At 41.5% G+C, this 19,374-nt stretch overlaps 2 protein-coding genes across 2 annotated transcripts; both read left to right on the forward strand.

Moving 5' to 3' along the window:
• The first annotated feature begins 1,226 nt into the window (after nt 1-1,226).
• LOC134207715 (NADH-ubiquinone oxidoreductase 75 kDa subunit, mitochondrial) lies at nt 1,227-4,267 on the forward strand. The gene is made up of 5 exons (XM_062683542.1): nt 1,227-1,380; nt 1,615-1,808; nt 1,872-3,059; nt 3,119-3,301; nt 3,365-4,267. The coding sequence occupies exons 2-5, from the start codon at nt 1,641-1,643 to the stop codon at nt 4,013-4,015; spliced, it is 2,190 nt and encodes a 729-aa protein (XP_062539526.1). The 5' UTR covers nt 1,227-1,380; nt 1,615-1,640; the 3' UTR covers nt 4,016-4,267.
• Nucleotides 4,268-7,750: 3,483 nt separating this feature from the next.
• On the forward strand, nt 7,751-10,697 carry LOC134207458 (uncharacterized). The gene is given in 6 exon segments (XM_062683174.1): nt 7,751-7,799; nt 7,852-7,887; nt 7,890-8,402; nt 8,984-9,100; nt 9,831-10,141; nt 10,203-10,697. Coding segments are annotated over 6 exon segments (1,521 nt in total).
• The last annotated feature ends 8,677 nt before the right edge of the window (nt 10,698-19,374 follow it).

The raw sequence follows: 19,374 nt of genomic DNA on the forward strand, positions 1-19,374 counted from the left end.
TTCAGGGGGAATTCCTGGAGGATATTCAGATGAACTCCTGGATTCCAAAATGAATTGCTGTAGGAACTGCAGAAAGGTTTTTCAGAGGAATTTCAGAAGCAATTCCTGGAAGAACTTCAGGAGGAATTCTTATAGGAACTCCAAGAGATATTCCTGGAGGAACTTCATGAAGAGTTCCTGGAGGAACACTAGAATGAATTCCTGGAGGAACTCCACGATGAATTCCTTAAGGAAGTTTGGAGGAATTCCTGGAGAAACTTCACGAGAAACTCCTGATAGATGCTTAGGAATGGAATCCTAGGAGGAATCCCTGAAAGAAATCCGGGAGCAACACTAGAAGGTTTTCCAGGAAAAATACCGTGAGGAACTATTCGAGGAATTCATGGAGGAACTCTAGGAGGAGTTTCTGGAGAAACTCCAGGAGGATTTCTTGAAGAAGCTCTAAGAGGAATTCCTCTTGGATTCTCGGTGGAGCTTCAGGAGGAATACATATTGGTGAATACTTTATTCGACGACGATCCGCTTGAGCTGATGTTTGAACCGATGATACAGATGAAACAGATTTCAGTAACACCACAATATTTTTAATATTTTTTCGTTTTCGTTTTGCGGTGTAGCTACACTCGTGCTACACTTTTGCACCAAAAATGTTCGTTTTTGATTTTCGTGCTACACCAGTGTAGCATTTTTCTTGCACTGAAACAAGCAGTGTATCACCAGAAAAAATCAGAGTGCGCCGTGTAGTGTAGTTTGTTGTCAAGTTTCTCCTGTTGTTATTGTTTTCTTTTTATGGTATCCAGTATAACAAACAAACCCAACTGCACTCAAAACGTTCGTTTTGCCGTGCAAAATGCTGCACTAAACGGTGTCGCTACACCTCAAAACGAAAACGACATAACAAAAACAAGTTTTTGGATCAATTTGTTTGTTTCAAAATAATTACAAACGTATTCAAAACAAACAATAACAATCAATTTGAAACTTCACTGGTGAAACTGGCAAATTTTTGGTCTATTTTTGGCGGTCCAAATTTTTGGAACTGTTATAAAATTAGACCTGAAAAATAGAGCAGCGGTGAAAACGTCCTAACGACAAGGACGAGGACATAGCGGGTCTCAGTTGACCTAATGCCTATTTCGACCTGATTTCGACTGATGTTCGCAATCCATTTTGAACCGGTTCCGAACCATCTTCTTTGTTTACTTTCAACCGCACACAAACACAAACCGACGATCATCGCTCAGCTTTTCGGTTGGTGGCTGATGCGGACGGTCGCATAAACGTCAAACGAATACTCCCGAGCTGAGCTGTGGATAGAAAAATATCTTTTGCCACAAAATTTCCGAATTTTCTCGCTTTAGGTGCAATTTTTTCGATTCGGTACGTATAAAACGGCATTTTTCACCGTAAATTTGTCTCGGTTTTGTGGTAGTAATAGTGCCGGGACGGGATATTATCCACCTAGTGTAGTATAAGGTTTCAAAAAAAATTATGTAATTTGTGGGGTTGATTTTCGCCACACGTTTGACAATCGGCTGCTGCGAACAAAAAATAAATTTTCTCGTTTCGATCGATAACATCACGGCAGAATTTGTTTTGGTTATTTCGTTGCAGAATAAAATTGTGAACAGCTGGGCAGGATGCTTCGTGCGCCGTTGACCAGGGCAATTGCGGTTGGATCGCGTTGCCCCACAACTCAAGTCGCCGTCCGTACTACGGCAACTACTCCGGCCAAAGCCCCGGAAAAAATCGAAGTGTTTGTCGATGATGTCCCGGTGATGGTCGAGCCGGGGACCACGGTGCTGCAGGTAAGGGAATTTTGTTGCTGCGCAATTGTTGTTTTGTAACACGAAAAATGTTTATTTTTGTAGGCTGCTGCAGCGGTGGGTGTCGAAATTCCGCGCTTTTGCTATCATGAGCGATTGGCCGTGGCCGGAAACTGTCGCATGTGCTTGGTAGAGGTGGAGAAATCGCCGAAGCCGGTAGCCGCTTGCGCTATGCCCGTCATGAAGGGATGGCGCATCAAGACCAACTCGGAGATGACCCGCAAGGCCCGTGAAGGTGTGATGGAGTTTTTGTTGATGAATCATCCTTTGGATTGTCCGATTTGCGACCAGGGGGGTGAGTGTGATTTGCAAGATCAGGCTATGGCCTTCGGATCGGACCGTTCGCGGTTCACCGATATCGACCATAGCGGAAAGCGCGCCGTCGAAGATAAAGATATTGGTCCGTTGGTTAAGACCATTATGACACGGTGCATCCACTGCACAAGATGTATCCGATTTGCCTCGGAGGTGGCCGGAGTTGACGATTTGGGAACGACCGGTCGAGGCAACGACATGCAGATTGGAACGTATGTCGAAAAGTTCTTCCTTTCGGAGTTGTCCGGAAATGTGATTGATTTGTGTCCGGTTGGAGCTTTGACCAACAAACCGTACAGCTTCGTAGCTCGGCCATGGGAAATTCGCAAGGTAGAGTCCATTGACGTGTTGGATGCCGTTGGTAGCAACATCATTGTTAGCACTCGCACAGGAGAGGTTCTCCGCATTTTGCCTCGTGAGAATGAGGAAATCAACGAGGAATGGCTTTCGGACAAGTCTCGTTTTGCTTGTGATGGATTGAAGCGTCAACGTTTGATTGCGCCAATGTTGCGCAATCCTAGTGGAGAGCTAGAAGCTGTCGAGTGGGAATCGGCACTTATTACGATTGCTCAGGCCCTGCGCGGAGCTCCTAAGGGCAAAATTGCGGCGGTTGCTGGTGGACTGGCCGACGCCGAAGCGTTGGTAGCCCTCAAGGATCTGGTAAACCGTTTAGGATCGGAGACGCTTTGCTCCGAGCAGAAGTTCCCAACTGATGGTTCGGGTACTGATTTCCGTTCCAGCTATTTGCTAAACTCGTCGATCGCCGCCTGTGAAGAAGCCGATCTGGTACTGCTGGTCGGAACCAACCCTAGATATGAAGCACCCTTGTTGAACACCCGTCTGCGCAAGGGTTATGTCCACAACGAGCAAAATATTGCGTTGATTGGACCTAAGGTCAACCTGTCCTATGAATATGAGGTAAGCTGCTGAGGTTCATTGTTTAGAAGAATCTGAAACTCAATTATTTAATATTTCAGCACCTTGGAAATGATCCCTCCCTTGTTCGAGACATTGCCAGCGGCAATCATCCATTTTCGAAGAAACTCAAGGCCGCTAAGAAACCGTTGATCATCGTCGGGGCCAACCAGCTGGCCCGTAAGGACGGTGCTTCTTTCGTAACCGCTTTGCACGTCTTTGCCAACTCGCTTCAGCCGGCTGATGTAGGTCCCTTTCCATTGTCAAGATCGTTAGTAGATTTTCATACTTTTTCTTTTCTCCAACAGCCCAACTGGAAGGTCTGGAACGTGCTGCAAACCAGTGCAGCTCAGACGGCGGCGCTCGATGTTGGCTACACACCCGGCGTTGACTCCTTGTTGGCATCCGATCCCAAGGTTCTGTTCCTGCTCGGTGCCGACGCAGGAGCAATCAAGAAGGAACAGCTCCCGAAGGATTGCTTCGTCATCTACCAGGGCCACCACGGCGATGTAGGAGCACAGTTGGCTCATGCCATCCTTCCAGGTGCCGCATACACCGAGAAGCAAGCCACCTACGTTAACACGGAAGGCCGAGCCCAGCAAACGTTGGTCGCTGTCACGCCGCCGGGCCTTGCCCGCGAGGATTGGAAGATTCTGCGTGCCCTGTCGGAAATTGCCGGAGCTCCCCTGCCCTACGACACCCTGGATGAACTGCGCTCCCGCTTGGAGGACATTGCCCCACATTTGGTGCGTTACGGACGTCTCGAGAAGGCTAACTTCTTCAAGGCCGCCGGGGAACTGCTGAGGAACGCCGCCGTACATTTCGATGGCAACAAGGTGGACGTCAGCCAGAAGCAGTTGGCGGACTTCTTTATGACCGATCCGATTACGCGAGCCTCGCCCACAATGGCGAAGTGTGTTACGGCAGCCAAGAAGCAGAGCGCCAAGGCCGCAAACTAAACAGCGGGTAGCACTTCTTTTTGTCAGTTAATGTTGCACTTGAACTTTTAATAATAATGTAGCAAACATCTTTCTCGGCTATGGTGCTGTTTTGTATCGACGAAGCATCCAATTTCGGAAGCGCTGGACTGATAACATCGCTGGTAAGAAATGGAAGAAAAATGTATATTTTATCCAACATCCAATACTAATATGTAACTGATATAATGCACCAGATTACATAAGTTAATAAAGATTTAGAAGCCAAAATAACTTTTAGTTTTTATGCTCAGAGTTGCATTAAAATTGTCTGTCTCGTTGTTTACAGCGACTGGAAGCCAACCATTCTACACTATGTTTTAGCAAATGATTGATTAGCGTCTAGACGAAGCAACAAAATACTCATAATGTTTACGATAAAGACATTAGCGTGAAGAACAATATGCCAATGGCAGGACGCGAAAACTGGTAGTGGTGGAAGTTCAAGCTAGAAGACAACTCGCTAATATCATCAAGTTCGCGAGCGCAAGGCAAGTTCCAGTAAGGAACTGAAACAGAACCTTCTGATACTCCGCCAGGCTGTTCGAGGCGCAAGACAAGAACGGGAATGCTTTTATCAGGCGGGTGGTGGGAAACGAGAAGGCCAACAAAGGTGCCCAAACCGATGCCTTCTCCTTCCTTGGAGGAGCGACTATGGTCCAAGAGGTGATTGATTACGCCCTGACGGCCAATGAGGAAAAGGCTGCGCTTAACATGAAACGGCCCAGGCAGCAATCCGGCGAAGGCGCTAAGAGCAAAGCCAAACGATGTGCGACCATAAACGCCAAACGCCGTCTGGACGGAGCAGAGCGGAGTGCAGAGGAGCCCGAAGGGCGTCGACCCGAGAAGCGACTTCTCGGCCCAAAAATGTGAAAGGCACCAACCAGACGCTAGTCGCCGGGCCGCAAGAGGACACTAGCCGGCCGGTGCCATCGACACAAGGGACCAAAAATCCCTGGAGGCTGGTCAGTAGGGCAAAGCGGAAGTAAAGAAAGCTAAGAACAGAGGCGAGGCCTTGTTGGTGAAAACTGACAAGGATAAGTACGCCGAAGTCCTTAAATCGATCCGGGCGGATGAAAAGCTTTCAGCGCTGGGTCAGGAAGTGTGAAGCGTCAGATGCTCCTAGAACGGTGAAATGATCTTGATTCTCAAACGCGGAGCGTAAGCGTGAACAGGTGCTATTGGTGCTTAGACTCGGGACACAAGTCCTACGATTGTAAGGGCCCAGACCGTAGCAACCTGTGTCGTTGTTGTGGTGAGGAAGGGCACAAGGCGCAGGTATGCGATCAGGCACCAAAGTGCCTCATCTGCGCCAGCGAAAAGCAAGCCTTTAACTACTTTAGGGGCGGACCTTCGTGTCCCATATGTGGGATATATACCACCCTATTGATTTTCACTCCTACTGGCTGTCAGTTCACCCCTGCTACAAATAGATAGCATTTGGAGACCAATCATCGGCTTTTACATGACTACTCTCCACACACTTCGTACATATAAGCCCTCATTGCGGAGACTCGACCTCTTTCCACCTTGGGCCATCGTCGTGACCAGACGCAGATAAAAGTAAGTTGTGCTACTCGCTGCACCGGCCGATTCTTTATCGAGATTCGGCCGGTGGGACGCCACACCATCCAAGAAACAAACAAGAAGAAGCCGTGCAAGTACAACAGCTGAATCTTAACTACTGTGCATTTGCCCATCACTGCCGTAATCTGGAAAAGTGACGTATACGCCATTTTCCAAAAATGGTGTTAACGAGTACTACTCATCGAGCACTTTAACAGAAAAATGGAAAACATGCATGTTGTAAAATGGCTGTTACGTCACTTTTCCAGATTACGGCAGATCAGCTGATGTGGCAATTTGTCTCGTAATCGAGGACCGATGCCACCAGGATGGCCGTTAGAACAGTGAACCAGATAATCGACAGGCTATAGTGGTTCGAAAATCGTTCGTCACAGCGGGAGACTTTAAAGCCCCAAACGCAATACAACGGAACGGCGACGGAAACGGAAAATTTGACAGTTGGCCCATATATTTTCTGTCAAATTTGCCGTTTCCGTCGCCGTTCCGTTGTATTGCGTTTGGGGCTTAACGCTTGGGCAGTGAAGTGAGGCAGCCGGCAACGAACGAATCTCATGGGCCTGATAGAGTTTCGAACACCACTCTGAAGGTAGCAATCCTAGCGAACCCGAACATGTTCAGTCTAGCTATGCAGAGATGCCTCGATGAGTGTAATTTTCCCGATAGATGAAAAATGCATAACTTGGTTCTGTCAAGCAATCAGTTCGGTTTTCGCAAAGGTAAATTCATGCTGGACATCAACTCAGAGGTTAAGACGCTGAGATAGCGATCCAACTGAAAAGGCGAGTTATTCGATAATATGCATTAGTGACACTGATTGTGAAGGATGCATTCAACAGCGCAAGCTGGGATGTCATCGCGCTCTCGTTACACCTGATTAGCCCGCCTGTGGGCGTGTACCAGGTTTTGGAAAGCTATTTTCAGAACCGAGTACTACTATACGAGATCGCTGCCGGTCAGAGAAGCATTTCTATTACCACAGGAGTTCTGGAAGGTTCATTACTGGGCCCGGTAATAGACAAAAAGCTGACCATAGCCATGTCAGCTATGCGTGCAAGACGGCTTCGACTGCTGTTGCGGGATTATAATTTCAAGGCGTGCGTTAGTAGCCGTAGGCTACAGTTTGGAGGCCGACACTGCGTAGATATAACCTAGCAGGATGTCCAGGACGCCATCCACATCTGCATCAGCCGAAAAAGGAAACGGAGCCTTCTTGATGTATGAAATAAACGTAGTGCAAATATCGCGTCTTATCATCACTTCCTCATCGGCGAAATACGCCTGTGCATTGCGCGGATTCGTCGGCAGGAGGAAAGAGTTACACTACGATTCAACACACGCCGACTGGAAGATGCCACGGTGAAACAGTCCTTTGTTGAAGAACTGGAGACGCGTGCTGCAGATATTCCGGAAGGTGGCAGCGTGGAAGACCAATGGACCGCCATCAAGAATGCCTTCATCGCCACCAGCGAGAACAATCTGGGCGAACTACGCACCTAGAGAAAACAATGGATCGCCGATGAGACCTGGAGAAAGATAGAGGAGCGAAGAGAAGCCAACGCCGCGATAGAGCGATTAAAAACCAGAGGAGCCAAAGTCTTAGCCCGTCAACGATACTCGGCTCTCGAAAAAAAAAGTTAAACGCTCATGTCGACGGGACATGCGAGCGTGGGCAGACTCTCTGGCCGACGAAGGAGAGAGAACCGCAGCAACCGGGGACATTCGCCTTCTCTACGATATCTCACGACGCTTAAGCGGGGCGAAGATGAATGCAACGATGCCTGTGAAAGACGCGAATGATCAGTTATTGACCGACCCAACTGACCAGCTGAAACGTTGGTTCGAGCCCTTCGAACAACTTTTCAAGTGCCAGCCAGGCCATCATTATTATTTTCGTGGAAATTCATGAATTGGTTCATTCACTGCATATAAACAATCCTACCTGTCAAATTCATTTTACCCGCCAGGTTGGTAACCGTCGCTGGGTATAAATTCACTGCTATTCATTCTCATTTCTTTTCATTGTCGAAAGTGATTTTGTTGGAAAAAGTTCAGTTTCATTTCGGCTGTTGAAAATTTTCACATTAACAGTTAAAGGACGATTCGCAGTTAAAAGTTAAAGAACATCCAAATATGGATCCGCAAGAAGGAAGCTCCACTGTGAGGCGAAAGCGTGCTGGAGGTACTATATGGAATAAATTGTCAATAATTTGTATTAAAATAATTTATTTTAGGAAAGCGAACGCTGCAGCAAATTGCTACGGAGTTTTTTTTATGGACGGCATCTCAGCGCATTGCCGAATCGAAGATTCCTCGGGTTGCCGCTATGTCCAGGCAAGTTTCGATATCGGGAACTTTATCAGACACTTTCGAGCGAAGCATCCCGAGGCCGCGAATAAAGCAGGTCTTCTAAAGGAAGAGGATGTTCCGGAGAAAAAACCGCGAAGCATTCCGAAACGAATGATAGCCATAGACAGCAAGTTGGTTATAGAATCCATGCTAAAGCTGGTTTCATATCATAATCTGCCACTAGCGTGTGTAGAGTGGGAGGGTTTCCGAATGCTGCTGGATCCCCTGTCAACTGCACTTGGGATTTCCTTGAATAGAGACACACTAAAGCACCACTTGAAAGCAGCGGCAGATCGGACCAGAGAAGAGGTAGCTAAGGAAATGCGCAATAAATTAATCTCCGTGAAAATTGATTCAGCTTCAAGGCTAAACCGGCATGTTCTTGGCATTAATGTGCAATACGCCGAATCAGGAAAGGTAGTGATACGCACCATTGGTAAGTGCTATTACATTGTACACAAATAACATAACGCCTGAAGCCCGAAATCCACGTAGCGCCACCCCTTCTGTAACAATTCATTCTTGTGTAAACGAAAAACTTTATTATTAATTTTAACGGAGTGATAAAAGTTTTCTGGATCGTAATACCGCCATCGGGGTGACAATGGGTCTGGGGTGAGAATGGGTCATCGCTCTCACCTGCAGTCTGGAGGTCGAAGAGCAAAATCGTTCAAAAAAGTCACTTATATTTTAGTCTTCTTGCACTAAGATGTATTTAATCTATTCTACAAGCATTCTAAGTAGTTGAAACAGTGACCCATTCTCACCCTCATTTGACCCATTGTCACCTCCGACGACGGTAGAATTATTTTTAAGACATATCATAGTCTGCTTTGCAGCCACGCGTCGTACCACTAAGCTATGAAAGACTCTGTATGTATATTACCTTATAGAAAATGATGCTGTCAAAACAGTCATTGTGTTGAAATAGATTTTTCTCAAGCCGTTAACTACCTTCCATCCTGAATCTCACAATTTACGTCAATTTTTGATCAAACACCATCTATTTTAATACAGGTATGATTGAAATCAAAGAGAGGCAAACTGCAGTCTTTCTCAAGAGCAAGGTTCTAGAAGTCCTGGAAACTTATGGTGTCTCAGTTGAGCAGATTTTTTCCGTAACGGTAGACAATGGTGCTAACATGCTGGCTGCAGTGAAGCAGCTTAAAATGCATCTGGACTATACTCTACTGCAGCAGCAAGAAGACATGGATATGGATGACGGTGTTGATGAGGATGACGATAACAGTCGAGGCATTACGGAATCTCTATCGGTCAAATTTCAAGAGCAGCTCAATTTAATCAAGTGTTCCGCCCACACGTTGCAGCTTGCGATCCTTGATGTGGTGGATAAATCCAACGAAAATGTTAAGGAGATAACTACAGTGGCAAAAAAATGTAAAAGTGTGAAATACCGCACACATTTTGAATGCCATAATGCCAGTTTTCCTCCGGTGTTCAACCAAACCAGATGGGGTGGTATTTTTAGTATGATGGACAACTTCTACAAACAAAAGGATTTCTTCGAAAAACTGTTTCATGATTTCCCAGAATTGGGTAAGTTAAAATATTTGTATAAATAACTAAACTCCTTGTACAAATGATAATCCCTACTTTTGAACTGAGTATGCAGTTCAAAAGTGGTAATTATTATTTGCATATTGTATAAATATGATCGTAATTCGGTATCATCATCGAATCGATACGTATCTTATTCTATGTCCTCGTCAAATACTGCAGTTTTTACCGTCAGACTTCTGTATTGCAGTCGAAACACTTTAGCGGTCGTGGCTACAGTACTAGACAAACCTATTTCACCCTTTAAAAACAATTAAATCAAATTGCATCAACTACTTTTTCACAGGTTTGAACGATGCAAGCTGGACTTTTATTGAAAATTATGTGGAGGCGTTTAAACCGTTGTACCTGTGTACAAAAAGACTACAAGAAAAACACGTTTCACTTCCTGATTTCTACTTAAGCTGGCTACAGGCTGTCAGTGAAATCAAAAGTTTTCCATCGAACCCATTTGTTCCAAGTCTCATCGCATCTTTGTCACGACGTTTGGAAAATTTAAAGACATCAAGAGCATTTCAAATGGCACTATACCTCGATCCAAGACTGAACTACTTACATTCGAAGTTCTTTAATCCGAACGAGAAGTTAATGATTCAGGTAACTTTAAAATTACATAGGTTAGTGTATAACTGTAGCACAGATACTTTTGATTCAACAGGGCTACATTACGGATACCTGGGATCGAATTCGCAAGCAACGACCGCCCGATGGAATGGTTGCTGCTGAACAGAGCGGTAACAGCGACCACAGTCAGTTCGATGATTATCTTACTGAAATGTTTGGAGGCTCACTCGATGATTCGCTTACCTGTGATTCATCCAAATTTGCCCAGCAAGTCAAAGCTTTAGATGCCGAGCCACGTCAAGGTTTCAACCACGATGTGTGGGAGTATTGGATACGGCGTCAAAAAAGTCATCCTGAATTGTTCGAAGTGGCAATGGTTGCTCTAGGTGCGCCATCCAATCAGGTTTCTGTGGAACGTGCTTTTTCGGGTCTTGCGCTGGTTCTTTCACCGCATAGAGCTGCACTTGGACCAGATTCACTGGAAAATATACTTCTTCTGAAACTAAGTCGTGACATTTTTGAGCATGTCATGCAATGCTACGACTGGAAGGGTTTCAGCAGCACCCAAAACGATCCTGTACCACCGTAGTTGAACTGAACTACTGTTCAATTGCTACCGATCGACAGAATGAATAACATGCACATTTTTAACTGAGTAATACTTAAAGTTAATCGATTTTCTAAGTTCTTCCGAATCTGAAAAAATAATACTGGCACTAATAAACACCCCAAAATGACACTGGCTCAAAGCGTACTAATGTGTCTCAACTTCATCAAAGAGGCGAAATACTGCAGAACATATTATGATGAGATGCAATGAAAATAAATACTAAGGTATGGAAATCCATATATTGTGTGCGTGCCTCTCGTGTACGGCGAAAAAGCTTTCACTACTTCATTCGAACGAGCTCCCATAAGATGCCGTGCAAATATGTGCGTCTCCATTTGCTGTTTACATTTTCCATCATCCACTAATACACTTGCATTTGGTGTTCTTCCTCACCTTCTATCTATTCTCATTGGATGAGATGACTAATGTAGCTTTTTTCTTGAAGAAATAATGATATAGGCACTTCGTGATAAATATTGCTTGATGCACAATCAGAATTATTCAACATTGTTAATTTTTTGACATCCAGTTGAAACTATTCTACTCTTTTAGTAACACAGGTTTCTTTAGTTTAGCATTAGGTGCTGTCACGGATACGACCCGTCTCCCACCCACCGCTCAATGGCGTTTATTCATTAAAAGTGTTTTTATTGTTAGCAGACTGATGACGTCAAATGCACACATATGCATCCATGAAAGTGATATATGAGGCTGGGCAATGTTTACAGTTTTCACCCGCGATTAAATCCGAGTAAAGTTTTTATGAGAGTATGGAGTTTCTGATTCGTGCACTCGTCTATAATCGATACACTCATCAGCCACCCCATGCCATTATTATTTGACAACACAACTACAAAAGTGATCAAATTATATCAAGCAATACCTATTAGTGCTGATTGCGCGAACCTTTGTAAACATTGCCTATCACCCACAGTGATCAAGAACAAAACAAAATATCACCAGTTTCCTTGTAAACCTATTAGAAATAGTTAGCTTTTGATCTTCAGGGCTTAAAATTTGGTATGCATCAGTGATAAACCACCCCGTGGCTACGCCACTGTCAGTGATATAAATCCCTCTCGCAAGGTTGATAAGAGGTATTTATAGTGCTTGCGGATATATTTTACTGGTGTATCGATTATGTTGTTATGTGTACTACTCGAAGGATCTTGTGTAACAGTTATTTATGTTGTTATGTATAATAATCGTATGCATGTAAATGAAAGCATTTGCATGATCCACGAAGAAGAGAGCATCCATAAATAACGTAACGCTCAAAGGAGAGAGGGGGTTTACCGGAAGTGTGACAATCCCTACTTAATTTTTGGATACTTGATAGAAAAAGTGTAACATAGGGGGTTTAAAATTGCGAATTTTTGCGTTACGTAATTGATGGATCTTCCCCTAGAGCAGATTACAGGCAAGACAAAATTTCGATTCTTTTTCATGGACTGGATCAATGGATATTAATAGAACTGGACAAAGAAAACGACAGATCCAACATGTATAAGGTAGGTGAATCAACATAGATTTTTTAAGTTTGTCTTAGGGCCGATTTCTTCACCTCCGCTTAGTGCTTAAACCAAGTTTAAGCGTATGGGTAAGCACCGCTTACGAGTTAAGCGGAGGTGAAGAAATTGGCCCTTAGATATCTTTGTCCACCAGTTTAAATTGTGTTAGGGCGAATCCCGAGCAGACGCATCCGCGCGTCGCATCGCGCGTTCGCGTTTACTGTGGCTTCACCTATAGGCATTTATACCGCAGTACCGCAATGCTCTAGAGTCTAGGATATTAAATTTTGGATTGAAATTCAATAGTCCTTGATACTATTAGTCCTCGCTGGCTATCAGAATACAGCACTAAAGCAAATAGTTTGTTCTGTGCTTGTTATGCACCAAATTGAGGCCGCTAAGAGCAAAAATGTAAAAAAGTACGATTTCTCATACTAATCTCCATATAAATTTGAAACACGATGTGAAAAGCGAGGACGCAACCAATCGAGCCCATATTTTGCAAAGTTGATCGAGGTCCCAAAACGATTCAGAAAAATCTTGATCTCACTTGATTGGATTTTCGTGTTTCCATACAAGTGCGCCACACTATAGTGTACAACTAAATAAATTTGGTTTTTAATGGTAAAACTTCCTTTTCCGATGGATGTGACCAAATTTCACAAATTTGACTGTGAATATCTGTCGGAAGCAAGCTTCATTAAATGTTTTGTCTACATACAGAAAGATTTTCAATTTTACCTTCAATGATTCCTTATTATGTAAACACGGTGACTCCTTCCAGTTTCACAGTAGCCAGGCAACCAGTGGAGAATGTTGAAAGCTTTCAATATCTTGGTAGCCAAATGGCGTCAGACGGCGGTACCAAGATCGACATTGGCGCACGGATCAAGAAAGCAAGGGCTGCCTTTGCGATTTTAAGAAAAAACTGGAAAAACAGGCAGATAAGTGAACGCACCAAAATACGAATTTTCAACTCTAACGTAAAATCTGTGCTTTTATACGCTAGCGAAACATGGGTGTCCTACGAAATGCAGAAACACATAAGGCTGAATGCTCATAAGGCTGAACTCAAAAGGCTGAAATCCTGAAAGGCTGAAAGTCTCAAAAGGCTGAAAGTATCAGAAGGCTGAAACGTATCGAATGGCTGAAATTGATGGGATGAAATGAATCCCAACCATATGATATGTTGTTCCAACTATGTTGAGTGGTTGGATAGTGAATAATTGATAAAGAATAGAGAATAATGAATAAAGAAGAATAAAAAAATAAAGAATAAAGAATAAATAATAAAGCATAAAGAAAAAAGAATAAATAAAGAATAAAGAATAAATAAAGAATAAAGAATAAAGGATAAATAAAGAATTAAGAATAAAGAATAAAGGATAAAAAATAAAGAATAAGGAATAAAGAATGAAGAATAAAGAATACAGAATAAAGAATACAGAATAAAGAATATATAATAAATAATAAATAATGAAGAATAAAGAATACAGAATAAAGAATAAAGAATAAACTATAAAGCATAAAGAATAAAGAATAAATAAAGAATAAAAAATAAATAAAAAATAAAGAATAAAGAATAAAGAATAAAGAATAAAGAATAAAGAATAAAGAATAAAGAATAAAGAATGAAGAATAAAGAATAAAGAATAAAGAATAAAGAATAAAGAATAAAGAATAAAGAATAAAGAATAAAGAATAAAGAATAAAGAATAAAGAATAGAGAATAAAGAATAAAGAATAAAGAATAAAGAATAAAGAATAAAGAATAAAGAATAAAGAATAAAGAATAAAGAATAAAGAATAAAGAATAAAGAATAAAGAATAAAGAATAAAGAATAAAGAATAAAGAATAAAGAATAAAGAATAAAGAATAAAGAATAAAGAATAAAGAATAAAGAATAAAGAATAAAGAATAAAGAATAAAGAATAAAGAATAAAGAATAAAGAATAAAGAATAAAGAATAAAGAATAAAGAATAAAGAATAAAGAATAACAATTTTACAGAGACGAAGAAAGAAGAGATTCCGAGGAAGAAGAAAACAGGAGAAGGAAGAATAAAAAAGGAAAATGAAAAAGGAAGAAGAGAGAAGAATAAAGAATAATATGAAATAGAAAGCAATCTAGCAAGAATCAAAAACTAAATACAAGAACCAAGAACAATTAAGTTTTGTTCCCTTCTGTGTTACCGCCATCGGGAGTGACAATGGGTCTGGGGGTGAGAATGGGTCACCGGTAGTCTGGAGGTCGTAGAGAAAAATCGTTCAAAAAGGTCTCTGATTTTAGTCTTCTTGCCGTCAGATGCATTCAATGCATTCTACAAGCATTCATTCAGTGACCCATTGTCACCCTCGACGACAGTACCTCAAAATAGTATGAGCTGTAAGCTGTATAGACTACAAAATAAGAATTCCGTATAAAAATTGAAAGACAACAAGAAGGTTGCGGATCATTTTAGTATGTGCCCCTTTTAACGTCAAATGTGAATTCTTCCACTAATATTGGTTTCTCCCGATTTTCAGCCTTTCGAGTTTCAGCCTTTTGTTATTTCAGCCTTATGTGAGATTTTTACTTTTCAGCCATTCGTGTTCAGCCTTACGAGTTTTCAGCCTTATGTGATTCAGCCTTTCGTGGAAGACCCCGAAACATGGTGTGTATCAGTGGAGAACACTCAACGGCTGCAGGTGTTCATTAACAGATGCCTGCGGTATATAATTCAGGCCTGGTGGCCTCACAACTGGATCTCAAACAACGAGCTCCATCTTGTCACCAGAGGCCGATAGCAACAAAAATTCAGGATCGGAAGTGGGCCTGGGTCGGCCACACTCTACGTAGGGGCGGAAACGAAATCTGTAAACAAGCATTAGACTGGAACCCAGCGGTGTTGGGCAGACAAGGAGGGAACCCCTCACAAAATATAACAAATACTAGAGCTCCCTCTCACTCCACGGCAGATATACAACACATTCATAACAATATTTTTCATCTACCCAAGAGCAACTACAACCAACTGGCGCATGCTTCCTATCTAGGGTGACCATATGGTATCCTAAAGGAGGACATGTCCTCCTTTTTCATTAAAAACCAGATGTCCTCCTTTTGCGGTAAAATGTCCTCCTTTTTGAAAATGTTGGAGAACAGTTGCATAATTAACTATTGCTGAAAAAATCTGGTTCAACAAACAATAATACAACAGAAGTCCATTCTGTAACAAAACAATGCACACGTTTGCGTTTCTGGTTTTAATTCTGAAATATTTTCCATTAAGTTTTGGAACATAATAAAAGTAATTATAGAAAACGAAATGCGTGAGTGACAGTAATACAGGTGTCAAAAATATCAGAAGCATCGGAATTATGAAAAATCGATCAGGAAAATGAATGCAAATGCTTCTCAAAATTTTCTAGTGGTAAATAGCCATTAAATTGCTTTTTAAACGATTTGCACGGCATGCTTCTTGAATGTGTGAGGCAAATGGCCTTGCCATGCCTAGAATGGAAATTCTTACCTAAAACTAATCTGAACAGTTTGGAGTTTCCTTAGTCTTACTCTAAACAGTTTAGAATTTGTATTATTGAAAACATTGTGGGCATACAGTTAACGGTATCATTCTTATGCACATGCCTTTAATTGCGATTCTCTATGGCATTCAAGGAAAAAATCCTTGGACAACTAAGTACACCCAACCGGCGGATGTTATATTTTCTAACAATTCTGTATAAGAATCTATCAAAACCTGTATAAGAACTGGGCATATGCGAAATTGTTAGATTCTTATACAAGTATTGTATAAGAATCTAACAATTTTGTAAGCTTTTCTAACAATTTTTGTTTGAGAGCATACATTTTTTGCATAAGATTCTGACAATTTCGCATATGCCCAGTTCTTATACATGTTTTGGTAGATTTTTATACAAAATTGTTAGAAAATCTAACAACCGCCGGTTGGGTGATATATTGTATTCGATCCTTATAGAACCTAATGTTCGGTCAGTTGTCTATTTTCTCAATAAAGTATCTATACAGAATTATAAACAATGATTCTTGTTAGAATTCTTTGGAATATCGCTGAAAATGTCAGAATAATATTATTGAACATTTGTTCACTAAATACTGATTTTAAAATTTGTTGAAGCTGAAATCTTTCCACTAAAAGATGTTGCTGGTAGTTTGTAATTAGAAAGTGCTTTATGTAGACTATAATGAGAGTCAGAAACATTCCATCTGGAGTTAATGAAGTAATCTGTTATGTGTAAATAAAATAGAAGATGTTGCATTTGCCTCGGCTTACAAAAACTTCTTCCAATAAACTTTAGTGTGCTAAAATCGAACAAATATAATATTCTTAATCATATAAAATGTCCTCCTTATTTAACCAAATGTTCTCCTTTTTCACTCCTTTCGGATAAATTGTCCTCCTTTGGAAAAATTATATGGTCACCCTATTCCTATCCATCTTCGATCTACAGCGAAGCGTCGCACACTACCCGATATTCCAACAAGTGGGACATCGCAGCAGAGGCAGACCCACTGATTCCTGAATAGCCAATGTCATAAAGATGTTATCTTTTTCGAAGTCTTCAGCAGTTTCAGAGTACACCAATCGAGAGAGGGAGTCTGCAATATTGCTACTTCCTTTGCGATATACGACCTTGAATCTAAATGATTGTAGTCGTAAGACCCATCGTTCAATACGAGCGCATGGTGTAGAAGTTGGGGAGAAAATCACTTCCAAAGGTTTATGGTCTGTTTCCAACTCGAATTCTCGACCAATCAAGTATAATGAAAATTTTTCCACTGCCCACACTAAAGCAGGCGCCTCTTTCTCAGTTTGGCAGTATCGCTTTTCGGTATAAGAGAGACTTTTGCTGGCATAGCATATTATACGAGGGTTAATGTTGTCGTTATCCGCAAATTGTATTAAAATAGCGCCCAATGCAATAGGAGAGGCATCTGCTACAACTCTTGTACGCAAGGAATTGTCGAAAAAAGACAACGTATTCGCATTCGCTATCATTTGCTTCAATTTTTCAAAACTTTGTTGGTGTTCCTTTCCCCAAATAAACCTTTTGGAATTACATATAAGTTCTCTCAAGGGTGCAGTAATCGTTGCTAAATCCGGGATAAATTTTCCGACGTATGTTACAAGACCTAAAAACTTCTAACTTCGTCAGAAGAACGAGGTTCACGAAATTTTTTAGCGCTTGTACTTTTTCCTCTGTAGGCCGAATTCCGTCCGAAGAGAGAATATGTCCCAAAAACTCCAACTGTATTGCTTTGAAGATGCATTTCTCTTGGTTAAGAAGTATATTACGGTCTTTTAGAGCTGAAAGAACTTTGTTTCTCCGATACTACGACATCGTCAATATAACTGATTACGTTGTCGCAGTCAGCAAGAATCTGTTCCATAACTTTCTGAAACATTTCGGGGGCACATATAACGCCAAACATCAGCCTTTTGTATCTATATAATCCCTTATGGCATTATCTGGGGCCCTCCTCAGCCGTGCGGTAAGACGCGCGGCTACAAAGCAAGCCCATGCTAAGGGTGGCAGGGTTCGATTCCTGGTGCCGGTCTAGGCAATTTTCGGATTGGAAATTGTCTCGACCAGTGGTGCGAATTCTCAATCTCAGTGACTGAAATTTGTTGGATATTGATACAATTCCCTCCTCACACTCACTTCCTAGCAGTGAAAACTGAAAATGGCTAGCAGCAACAATCAAAGATAAAGTAAACAAAAGACCTTTCTTCTCATTGCACACGCAGCCCGCACTGACAGTCTATTCAGTTCACTCGCTGCTGTGTGAATGCGACGGCCCTATATAAATGCATGGCTGAATACTATCACTTGAAAGACAATGACAGGAAATTTGTGCCGAATGATCATCAGCTTCAGCCCGCTGTTGGCAAACCGAGTTTGCTAAGCTACTTCTGCTTTGTCGTTCTGACTGAAAGGCACCGTCATATGCGAAGAGGAGCAGAGAAAAATACAAAACAAAAGAATCACACTCAGCAGGCATTGTTGATAAATTGCACCACTGGTCTTGACTTCCCTGGGTATAAACGTATCATCGTGTTAGCCTCATGATATACGAATGCAAAAATGGTAACTTGGCTTAATTAGAAACCTCGCAGTTAATAACTGTGGAAGTGCTTAATGAACACTAAGCTGCGAGGCGGCTCTGTCCCAGTGTGGGATGTAATGCCAATAAGAAGAAGAAGAATCCCTTACGGCAAATGAAAGTTGTAATAGATCGAGATTCTTCATCTAATTCAATCTGTATTTTAGTAGGATTTGTATTATTAATTTTAATATAATTCTCAGAATTTTGTTTTCATCTTACCTGATGGAACGCGTCTTTAATATCCAGACGAATGAAGAACTTAGCCGACTTGAGGCGTGGGAGAAAACTATCGAAAGTTGCCATCATATGACGTTCTCTTACGATGGCCTGATTAGCGCGTCGCATGTCGACACACAAACGAAGGTCTCCATTATCTTTGACAATACCCAACTAACATTTAATGTCAATGTAAATGTTATTTCAACTCGTTTTTACGGCTTCAAGCTGAATATGTGTGCTATACTTATGATCAAGAACTTCTATTCAATTTCTTTACCAGCAAATCTGGCGAATCTATTCAGCTGTTTTTGACGTGCCGGTACAACTACTTTACAGCATTTAGTAATATAATTTGCTTCAATGGCGATTATTCAGATTTTTTGAATCTGTTAAATAAGTTTTATACAGCCACTGAATTCAATTTGATTAAATATTATTTCAGAGGAGAGTATATTTCGAAGTTTATTTAATGTTTTTTTTGTGGAATCTGCAATATCAATTTTGTTGCTACCTAGATTCGAACTCCTGATCTCCTGATTCAATGGCCGCTGCCTGTCATCACCGTCACTTTGACATATGTAAATAACAAAGAAAATTATGGATGTGCTTCTTCGCATATCCTATAGGTTGTTTTACTACGCTATTTTCAGATACATGCTGTATAAACGTTAGAAAGAGGCCTACATGCTGCTTTTAGCACATAAGCTTTAAAATCATGCTTTCAGCATTATTTCAACCATTATTCAAACATTTATCAGCATGTTCTGTTGGCTAACTTTTTGCATCATCAATCGCTG

Source organism: Armigeres subalbatus, chromosome 1 (genome assembly GCF_024139115.2).
Source record: "Armigeres subalbatus isolate Guangzhou_Male chromosome 1, GZ_Asu_2, whole genome shotgun sequence".
Taxonomy (NCBI): Eukaryota; Metazoa; Arthropoda; class Insecta; order Diptera; family Culicidae; genus Armigeres; species Armigeres subalbatus.

Excerpts from the sequence above, each read along its gene's own strand:
- LOC134207715 (XM_062683542.1), top strand. The coding sequence starts at position 1,641 with ATGCTTCGTGCGCCGTTGACCAGGGCAATTGCGGTTGGATCGCGTTGC. Across the intron at positions 1,809-1,871 it reads CGGGGACCACGGTGCTGCAG|GCTGCTGCAGCGGTGGGTGT; the intron begins GTAAGGGAATTT and ends TTATTTTTGTAG. Across the intron at positions 3,060-3,118 it reads ACCTGTCCTATGAATATGAG|CACCTTGGAAATGATCCCTC; the intron begins GTAAGCTGCTGA and ends TTAATATTTCAG.